This window comes from Nothoprocta perdicaria, unplaced genomic scaffold (genome assembly GCF_003342845.1).
Source record: "Nothoprocta perdicaria isolate Ctin4 unplaced genomic scaffold, notPer1 scaffold_63, whole genome shotgun sequence".
In the NCBI taxonomy this organism is placed as follows: Eukaryota; Metazoa; Chordata; class Aves; order Tinamiformes; family Tinamidae; genus Nothoprocta; species Nothoprocta perdicaria.
The window spans coordinates 1,957,398-1,968,207 of NW_020455899.1; the positions used below are offsets into that span (position 1 = coordinate 1,957,398).

General features: G+C 48.0%; 1 protein-coding gene across 1 annotated transcript; it reads right to left on the reverse strand.

Annotated features, from left to right (window-relative positions):
- Positions 1-6,579: 6,579 nt before the first annotated feature.
- TAL2 (TAL bHLH transcription factor 2) lies at positions 6,580-6,933 on the reverse strand. The gene has a single exon (XM_026049944.1). It carries the CDS (start codon positions 6,931-6,933, stop codon positions 6,580-6,582), a length of 354 nt encoding a protein of 117 aa, XP_025905729.1.
- Positions 6,934-10,810: the final 3,877 nt, after the last annotated feature.

The window sequence follows — 10,810 nt, forward strand, 5'->3', positions numbered from 1 at the left end:
AAGGAAGGAAGGAAGGAAGAGACTGGCAATGTATAGTTTGCCATCAGTGGAAAACATTGTTCAATTGCTATTCATCATGGAGAGGGGATCAGCTTGGTAATCTGGCCTATTGAGATACGAGTTTTAGAGTCTCTGGAGGAGACTGATAAGGAACAAAACAAGAACAAAGCCTATGGGTGGTTTTTCTGTGTGTTTTCTGTGGTGGGCTTGCATCACTACAACATGTAAACTGGGTTCCTTAGTGCCTGCCCTCTTCCTCATTTGCCTTTGCTAGACAAAGAACTTCTCACAGGACACAAAATTCTGATCTATAGCTGTGGGTTTCAGAATTAACTAGGAACTTCATAAGCTTTTATATTCAGGAATCCGAGGTGAAATGACTTAAAGGTGCTTCAGCTTCTAATAAAAATCTTCACATACTTTTCATGGCTGCTTCTGCACTGCCATCTGTTCCAGATAAATTCGCTGACCATTCCCACTCCTCTTTCTGGGTTTCTTAGAAGCATACGTGTGCAAAGACAGATTGAAAGGGGAACCATAAAAGCACACTATCAAGAGAGCACCCCACATARTAGTCCTGACAAGCCTGAAGTGTTTTAAGTTGCACCCTCAAGAGGAAGGGTCACCCTTTTGACAACCTCAACCCTAGACTCTTTCAGGACTTCACAGAGGCAACATAAAAACCATCAGAAATGCCAGGTTAAGTCAGGCTTTGAAGCAGTATTTATGATTARCCCCTGACTGATGCTAACATGCATTTTTCAAGAAAAAAAAATGCCTTCAGTTCCATCCACATAGTACATGGCAGAGAGATGCTAAAAGTACTTGCTTGATGAACTTATACAAAGAAAACATTTTAAATTATTTTACCAACACTCCTTTTTTATTTAGGAAAAATCAATCAGCTTACAAGTATGTTGTAAAGGAGAATGTGAAAAATATTRTAGCTATTTAAACACATATAATTAATGTATTTTTAATAGATTCAGCCATTGTTAGGCTGAAATGTGTGAAATGCCACTCTGAATATGTGTGAATCTATAGAAGCTTATTGCTCAGGGCTTTCAGAGTCACTTAATTAACAGTTTAGTTGTTAAGTGTAGCAGAAACAACATGGTATTGCTATATTCTATCTAGCTAGTGAACACAGAAGTAATACAGAGATCTATATATCCCTACAAAAAGTACATTCAGGTGTATCAGGCACAGATGAATCAATCCTACACTCTTTCTCACACTACCATTGAGATTTTGTTTTGCTCTTGTCATTGTTATTTTTCTTTTGCCTGAATATTAATACTTCAGACTTTAAAGGTAAAAACCATGTTTTTTCCTTTGCCTTAAGTGAATTTTAAGGCAGACTTTATGGAGGTGGTGGGAGGAATATATAYATAAATCTACTAATAAGCTCAAATGGAATTGTAAAATTACCTGCTATGGATACCTCCCATTGCCTAAAACCTTAGGATTAAGGAATATCTGTTTGCATTCCACAAGCCTACACAGAAATGTGACCATCCTGTGGCAAAGCCAGCGCTTGGCCTTACCCGTCAGGGAGCTGCTGCCCTGAATTTCCGTGCCTGGAGATCAGAGGGAAAGTCTGCAGCCGAGCTCGGGAGGAAGAGCCAGACCCAGCAGCTCCTCTCAGCACCAGGTTAATTCTGCTGCTGTTCAAGGGGCTTTTCCCACCCAGGCTGGTGCCACCGACGAGGGGCCTTGGCAGGCCCAGCTTGCCAGGCTGGAGGGAGCCCCGGTGAATCAGCAGCAGACCAGAGGGGCTGCCAGCTTAAAACCCTCCTTTTTCATTCATAGCCGCAGAGAGCACTACAGAAGCTGCCAATTCACAGAGCCCTATAGTTGGTTCTGAAACACCTTTTTCTCTACAGGCAGTAAAATACTTGGGATCAGAGCCAGCTGGCCTAAATTCCACCTAAGCCTCTGTGCTCAGTATGTCCTGCTATCTAGGTCTAATGGCCCCACACTGAGTGCTTCACACACTGCAATTTTCCTCTTAAAGTCTCCAGGTCTTTTCTGTAATAATAGACTCTTTTTAAGCTTAAATTTTATACAGTACCTTATATCCTCTGAGGAGGGGGAATCTGTTAATTGTATTTTGATCGGTTGTACATCTACATATCCGAGCACAGCCAGTCTGACGTGATTTGTATCTAGTGTCATCCTGGCTGCACATTAGGCCTTTCTTGGGGTCTTGAGGTCATAACCTAAACTCTAACCCTAAGCCTAACTCTGTAGGGTTTTATAGACATATGGGCAGTCTAAGGAGGATAGGGTAGAAGTTGGATGGATTTATGTGTAAGTCTTTATGTGTCAGATATTGTTGCACGAACCCAGGGCTAGCGGCAGAGTGTCTCACTGTAGTAATGCTGTCTGTGGGCTGTCATCCTCAACTTTCTCCTTAAGGCTTTAACCTTCCTAAGAAAGGATCTGTCTTTCCATGCAGCTGCGTGAGGAAGCATCTAGCAAAGCGATATATTCTCCTGATCTACCTGGCTTGCAGTCTGTGCTGGCAAAACAAAGCGTGAAGGGATTGGATATGCATTTGTTCATATATACTGGGGGATTTGGTGGGAGAAGATAATGGGGTGAGGGTAGTTGCACCTCCCGGATAAAAGCTGTACCAATCCAGAGCGCTAGGAAAACTCTGCTCCAGCTTAGTGACACATTAACATTGAATAAATCGAACCAGGCACACTAGGGCAATCTCTACCTTGTATAACCTAAATACATGTTTGAGTTGCTTCCTCCACCCACCTTCTCCCCTTTGATTCTCTCAGCATCTGCCAGTTTAAAAATACAGTTACATCCCTGAAAACAGATGGATTTAGACTCTGTCACTTTATCTATGGCCTTTAGAGTTAAGGCTTTGCTCCCAAGTGACCTCTGCCCCACAGGTCAGTAGTTAAGTCACCCATTCTCTCCATCCCCTTTCATCGCCCAGCCTTCAAAGAACAAAAGTCAGATCTGCCGTGCACAGTCGGTCTGCTTTAACCATGGTCACTGCATCTCATCCCCTAGCAGCTCAGAAATTCACGGGACACTTCTAGATACTGCCAGAGGGGCGGCTAAATGAGTCACGAATCTTGTACCTCTGTCCCCAGCAGGCTTGTTCCTCATGATGCATGGGTTACTTTTGCAGGAGGACTAAGTTGTACGTCTCCTGGCATCAGCTTCCCCTCATTATGTGATAGCAAAGAGCAAGCACATCTCAGATAGCACCATCTTCTAAAGAAAGTAATCCTCATCTGACCTGCATATGGAGATATGTGCTTCTCGTAATCCTGCTGGAGACTTCCAGTAAAGTCACCCTACTCCTTATGTCTCACCAAGGTTTCTGCTTCAGCCAGGCTGAGTCACGTCGCACTTCCTCTGTGCAGGGTAGAGTTACGGTGGGTTGGAGGGAGACACGTCTTTTTTTAACCTTGCAGCACGGATTTTGGTGTCGGGAGATACCAGGCACGCTTCTAGAAGGTATCACCTTGGCTCATCTTCCCTGCAGTGTTGCCAGACATGTCCTCTTCCATTGCAGGAAAAGTTAAATAAAAAAATAAATTAAAAGATAGAGTTCTGTTCACATAATCCTATTTAGAATTGCTAGTTACTACTGTGAAACAAAAAAAAGGCATTAAAATTAGGATTATTTTTGCAATTTATAGTGTGTTTCATTGCTACACCATATGGTAAACATTTCTAGACAGTTTTGAATTATTCAGTGTGTCTCCATGCCACAGGTCCCATCATCTCACAACACAGCACCATGTTAAGTCTGGTCTTACCACGTTTTCTGTGGTGCCCACATCCAGGGAAAACATAGCTCTGTGGTCCTGAACATGACAACTAACTCTGAATTAATTGTATGCAGAGGGGCTTCTCTAAAGTGGCACTGTCTTGCATATGCAGATATGTATTTTGAGCCTCATGCTGTTTTGATGATTTTGATACAGAATCACTTGAGGCAATTAGTTTCCCAGATGCATTTTATACAGAAATCACCTCGCTTCCAAATTCTTCTTGTGGTGTAACATGAGGAAGTGCTGTCATGGAAAGAGTTGAGGAGGGCTGAATGACACATGCACTTCATTGGTGTGAAAGAAATAGTAGTAGGTTTTAATGATATGGACAATGGTTTCATGAGATTCAAGGTCGTTTGTTATTTGCTGCCTTGGGGTTCAAGATACACACAGAATTATCAAGGACACCCTCCCATTGAGTCACGAGGGTCAGATTAGACCCCTTTTGCTTTCCAAGCTCCTTCCGAGAGGAGTGTGAGTGCAGCTGGATCCAATCCTAGTCCCACACCTGGTCAGTGGTTTATGACTAAGGGATTTTGTGCCCAGTTACATCAGTAGTGTTTACAATCTCAGAGAGCGAGCGTGCCGTAGTCTCTTACCACAAATCCGTTGTGGAAAGCATCTCCTCACTCTGAGGAGCCTCCTTGAGAGGTGTCCCTGCTAAAGGGAAGATCCTGACATGCAGCCCGCTGCCGTGCAAGGAGAGCTCAAGGGGCTCCTGGGCTTTCCCCATATTTATGGGATAAGATGATTGACTTGTAGTGCTCCTTTCATTTCAGAGAACTTTTGGCTGGTGTGTGCATCATTAGCCTTATCTCCCCATCAGGGTGCAGCCATCAGGGCTGTTATCAGATAATGTCACTGGTGGTTAACACCTGAATAGAGCTGGGGAAGGAGCTCATCCCTCACAAGTATCCCGAGCCGGTCAGAATATGCAGACTGCTGCTGTTTGAACCTCTCCAGATAGTGACAGACTCAAAGCAAATGAGTCCAAATGAGTTCACTAGAATCTTTTCAATCTTTTGAATTAGAATCTTCAATCTTTTCAATCATAAATATATTCAAGACAAACACAACAGTGTTTCACAATGAAAYAGTATTTATCATTTTCTTCAAGACCTGGTCAAAATTTTCCTAATATGGAAAACAAATCAAACAAAAGTGTAAAAAGCTGTTATTAATAAAATATTCCCTTCATTCGTCATCAGCTGATAGTGTTTCTAAATTATTTCTAAGATTAAAAATCTTACATGAGTGCTGAACAGCAGAATGATTCTTTACTGAAAGCTGTGTTGTATTGCTCCTTGCATCCCCTACCAAGTGTTACACACAACATAGAATGAATACGAGAAAAAATTGAGATGACAAGGGTTCATCTCTTAAATAATTTATTTAGAATATATTAAGAGTTAAATAACATCATATACGACAAAATATGTCAGTTACACCCATGTCTGTTCATGGTCATACACATAGGAAATCCACAAAATACACGGGAAAAGTCTGACGAGGAAAGGTCTTTGGTAGATAGGTCTAGTCAARCACACACTGTACATGAGAGTAGGGCGCTCCCAAAGAGGAAGGAGAACAAGGAAAGTGCTCGTGTGGATAAAAACAATAACAAGAAGAGAACCTGTTTTAGGACAGAAAATCAGTAGCTATTTATGTTACGGGACTGCCAGGTTTTTGTTCCCCACCTGTGCTCATGGACATTGCGACTCGTCTCGGTGACCAGTGCCTTTCGTAGGACAGCAAGCATGGGGCAGACYGACAGGCAGCACGCTGCCCCACGGATAAGTGCTCTGATTTTCTTGGACTCTGTGGCCATGCCGTAGCTCCCTTTGAGTCGACAGAAACCTGGGGGAGGAGGACTTGCCTCATCACCTTTGCAGCAACGTGCGGGAGAGACGCTGCTCTGCTCAGCAGCACCGAAAACCCTTCGTGTGTTTCCACCCCGTATGCTCCCCTGCTCTGGCAGCAGAGCAAGAACATTGAAAATTAACGCTACTCAGAAACCAAATGAAGCAGTCACTAACCTTTTCAGCTCTTCTTTTTTTAAACTCTCAGTTAAAATCTCTCCGTAGGGCACCTACAGGAGCACTCTAGGCTAAGTGAGATGTATCCCTGTCCGACCTCAGTCCTCGCCAAAGCACAGGACCATGTCCTTGACAGGAACCACCCTGGGTTCCTTTGGTGCAACCTTGGAAGGCGCCTGGGATTTGAGAGGAAAAAGTGTCCTCGTGGCTGAGGTGTTTGGAAAGGCAGCTATGCAGATAAGAGAGGCCCTATGTCAGTGTGAGCAGCTTCTGACCAGGAACGAGTCCTGCTTAATCCCCATGGCTCCCTTTCTGCTGCTCTAGGTGCTCTTTTTATAACATTACTACACATATTCAAGAATAAAGAAGCTTGGCCCACAGACGATTTGTTACGCTTTGAAGGTATCTGGAGACCAGCTCTAAAGGCTTTGAAGGTAGGAGAAGACCAAGTTCCTTCATGCGCTGGCTCTCACTGCTAAGGGCAAGATTTTCTGGTGCGCCCCTTCCTTCTGAACCCACCAAAAGTCRCCTGTGACTGTGTCTTCTTACATTTAACATCAGCATTTTTGATTTAACAGCAATAGAGGTAAATAGATGGCAAAACCAGAAACAGAAATAAATAGATAATAAAAAGCAGAAATAGAAATAAACAGGGCAGTTGTTGTAGACATAGGAGCGACCCGCAGCTTCTGCAGGAGGAGAGCGCCCGTCGGACGAGGAGGCCGCGCCGCCCGCTACGGAGCCGCTGCCTCCGGCCGTCGCGGGGCGCCGCTGGTGCCGGTGCCGCTGGTGCCGGTGGTGCCGGCGGTGCCGGGGCGGCTCTCGGCCCGCGCCGGCTGGCCCAAGCTTGGCTGCTGCAGGAAGCCCAGGATGCCGCCCCGCGCGGCCCCGGCCGGCGGCAGCCCCGGCCCGCCCAGCACCTGCACCAGGAAGTTGATGTATCTCATGGCCAAGCGCAGCGTCTCGTTCTTGCTCAGCTTTTTGTCCGGAGGGTGGGTGGGAATGAGTTTCCGCAGCTTGGCGAAGGCGCTGTTGACGTTTTGCTGCCTCCATCGCTCCCTCGTGTTGGTGAAGATCTTCCTCGTCATGCTCCCAGTGCTGCAAAGCAAAGGGGAAGGTGAGCAGACGCACTGGGGCTTTGGGACCAGATGAGACCACCCCTCACCTCAGTGGGGGTAAAAATTCCTGATGTTTATATGCTAYTGTTGTTGCACTTTTCCTGCACAGATTCCCCTAAAGTTACATGCCCATCTCAGCAGCAGTCACAGACACAACACCTGCCATCAGGCACCAGCCTCCCACAAATAATCTGTTCCCAAAGGATTAAGTGGAGTCTGGTTTTCCCGTGCCGCTCCCCAGCCTCCTGCAACAGAAGTCCCATCCCATTTAGCCCCCTCGGAGTGCGTACGGGACATGTGGAAGAAGGAAGACCCAGAGCAGGTCACGTGKAGTCACAGAATCGTTGTGGTGGAAATGACCTTCAAGACCGAGTCCAACTAGACCATGTCCCTCAAGACATGGCTCAAGACATCTGCAYGTGTCTTGAGCACTGCCAGGAAGGGTGGGCAACCCCACCGCTTCCCTGGGCAGCCTGTGCCAGGGCCTCACAGCTCTTCCCGTGTGGAAGCGCATGGTGCTTCCCAAGGCCCACGCTCCTGGAGGCCTCTTGGGAGCACTCCTGGAGGCTCCGCAGATGCTGGGCCCCCCTTATCTCAGGCCTTGGTTGTAAACGCTCCTTAGAGAGGTTTGTTAAAGCTCTCGTTGTTTGCCTCATGCTGCTCCCATCGCCTCCTCCCAGGATGTGCACCAAGGGGATGCCCAGGATGTGACCAAGGGGACGTTACGTGTCTGTATGAACACATAGAGCTGCCTCAGACCTCCTTCCTCCCAGGATAGTGTCCGTGCCCGAAGCCCCTTAGCTCAGAAACGCACCGAGGTTTCTGCTGCCTTCTGCAGTGCCCCCGTTCTCCTTAAAACAGCCCTGGCTTTGCTCAGACACACTCATTTTCCACTTCGGAAGCTGCTCTCCRTGCCGGGGTGCACAGACAGTTGGAGACGGGAGATGAAAACTACCTGCATCCCAGGACAAGTGTTCCCAGCTGCCCTTTTGCAGCGTGTGGAAACCTCTGCTCTTCACGCCCATCAGCAAAGCCATCCTCACAGCCATGCTGGGGGCGCAGGGCAAACAGCACAACTCACCACAGCTGCAGATGCAGCTCGTACAGATGCATCCACACGCACTATACACGGCTCCATGCACGCTATCCATACGTGCCAGGCCCCGCTCCGCTGCCCCCAGCTGCACATTGACACTTTGGCAGAAATTACTGTCATGGCCCACTCGTCTACACTGCCTCCCAGGGAAAAGGAAGCTCTTCCTTCATGAGAGGGTTTGTGAAAGCAAACCCTCCTATTTCAGACTGAGAGCTGTCCGTATTTCTTTGTAGACAGAAATTTGGAGACCCGTGGTCTCATCCAAGTTAGGATTTCTGTTTTTGTTCTCCTGTTCTGTGCTGTGCTTTATGCTGTGGGAACAAATCTGCTCTTGGGATTTTGAGGAGTTGGTATGCACTTCTTTGGCCAAAATGCTTCAAAATCAGTGGTATGGATTTAAACGTTGTTCAATGCTCCTCTCTGCTCTCTCATGTTCATCCCCTGGCTACARTACAATTTTTCTCCATTACGGCTTAATTTGCCCAAGCAGCTGCTTGGCTGTGTATGAAACAGACCTGCTTATCCCACCACTCCTCCCATTTTTTTTTTTTTAATTTCTTTTTAAAGATAAAATTGATCCATGTACATCCATGGATCCGTGTACAAAGGCATTTGCTTTTCTAAAGCAGGAAAACCCACCTGGGCCTCCCTGTTCCTCCTAATGGCCTCTGTGGACTGTGYTATTCTGTGTTGTTTTGCCAGGGTTTTTAGCCTCCGCATTGTGCATCTGGTTCTGCCCTTGCTGTGTTTGCATCTCAGTGCTGATAGAGGCTCGGGCTCCTTCCCTGCTGCTGCCGATGGTCCCTGCGGGTTAGCAGATATCCTGGCACTGCAGGCATCTCGTCCCGTCCTCTCAGTGCTGCTGTTGGTAAGAAAACACCACCAGCCCGCTCCCTAACACCATCGCTCCTTTGTCCGCCTGCTCTTGGGGTGGGAAAGGACAACACCGCGCCCGTGGCCACAAGGCTTGTCGGCAAACAGAGCTCTCTGTGGGAGCAGCTCCTGCTTTGCACTTCCAAGCGAGGGTCTGAGCCTTGGTTCAGCACCGGGGGTGAGCGGCCTCCCCGCTCCCCAAGACCCTCCTCCTGCACCGGTGGCTCTGTGGGGCCTCGTCCCCTCCAGCACCAACCACCTACATGCTGCTCCCCACCTTAAATTCCTCTCTCCTTCTTGCCCACTAATGTTGCAGGTTCCTTAGCATTCCTTGCCRTGGCACTCAGAGTTTCTGCCATAAGCACAGAGTGACATCAGCCCACCCCAAAACTGCAATAATTATGATATTTCAGCATTGCTCCCCTTCCTCAATCATCAGCAGCCCTTCCCTCTAACCCTCCGTGACTGCAGCCCCGTACAGTCCCCGAGCAGCGAGTTTCCTGCTATCATTTACGCTCTTTTTGCCTCACTGTTCTCCTCCCTCCTTCTCTCCAGCCCTCCCCACCAACACCAGGTTTCAGTAGATCACCTGCAGCTCCTGATCTTTGCTMGCAGTGCACATCCGAGCAGTGTTTTCCCTGATCCCTCTGGCACAGTGYGTGAAATACATGTCACCCTGTGGCTGCCGGTAGTTTCCATCCCACCAATCCGCTTCAAATCTGTGCAGAAACCGTTTCATTTGCACATAGCACAAGTAGATGGCATTGACACATGGCCACCTCACCAATCTCGGCCCATCAGCCCCACATCAAGCTGCTCACATGGGAAACCAGGAAAAAAGCCAACCGCCCAAGGGAACTAGTTCTGCTCTCGGGAATGTGGGTATGGAGGAATTAACCTGAAAAGTGAAATGCTGCCRTTGAGGACAAGGACCAAGGTGACAAATCAAGAAGCGGTGGGTGAGTGTGGCGTCATGAGCTAGGAGCCACATCTGCAGCATGCAAGGAGAATAATACAGAATCAGGACTAAGCCTTGCCTACAGGAAACAGCAAAACAGCGGGGAAAAAAGATATCAGTTTTGCAAGCAGTAATGCACTTGTAAATGTCACCAAACGAAAGACGAACAGTGCAGAGAGGAGATGAAAGTCTGCTCAAGAGAGGGAGCCTCTCCGTGCAAGAGCCATCCAGGCAATCCAGGCAATTCCTGCTTGGGTATCCAGCCCGGTCCCCACCAGGACATGGCGTGGGGACCACTGCAAACCCAAATCAAGGAGCAGATGCCCTTGGGCATGGGATGCTCAGCCCCGTGGTAGGCGGCRGTGGAGAAGCAGACGATGCCACTTCTCTGTGCAGGCTGGGGAGTCCCGGAGCCCCACGTGCAATGTGGGGTGAAGATGCCCCAGGCGGAGCCCTGGGCCGTGGGGAACCCAGTTCCCTCCTCGGTTTCACGCCGCGGTTTGGAGCGTCGCCCTTGGCTCCGTGCGGACGGGGAGATGGAGCACGGGCACCACGAGGCTTTGTATCACCTGGCAATAACACTCATGGGTTTAAAAAGAAAAAAGAAAAAAAAAAGAGAAAAAGGGGAAAAAGTTATTGCTGGAGTCTTCCAAAGCAACCAGGTAAACGCCTGAAGCCTTCTGTTCTGTAGCGCTTGGCCAAGTGCAAAGAGTGTGGTTAAGAGCCAGAACAGCAGCAGAGACGTGGTTTGCACAACCAGGCTCCCTGCACACAGGAAAAGAATGGACCTGGGTTTCTGTGTCGTTTTGTGTTTCTGCCTGTGGCTCCCCCGTTGCCAGTTGCCTTTGAACTTTTTTGCAGTAAAGTCAAATTGCATCACATACCTATTGAGGAAGGAAGGGAGGAAGGGAGGGAGGGAG

Coding starts and splice junctions, on each gene's coding strand:
- TAL2 (XM_026049944.1), bottom strand. CDS start 6,933: ATGACGAGGAAGATCTTCACCAACACGAGGGAGCGATGGAGGCAGCAA.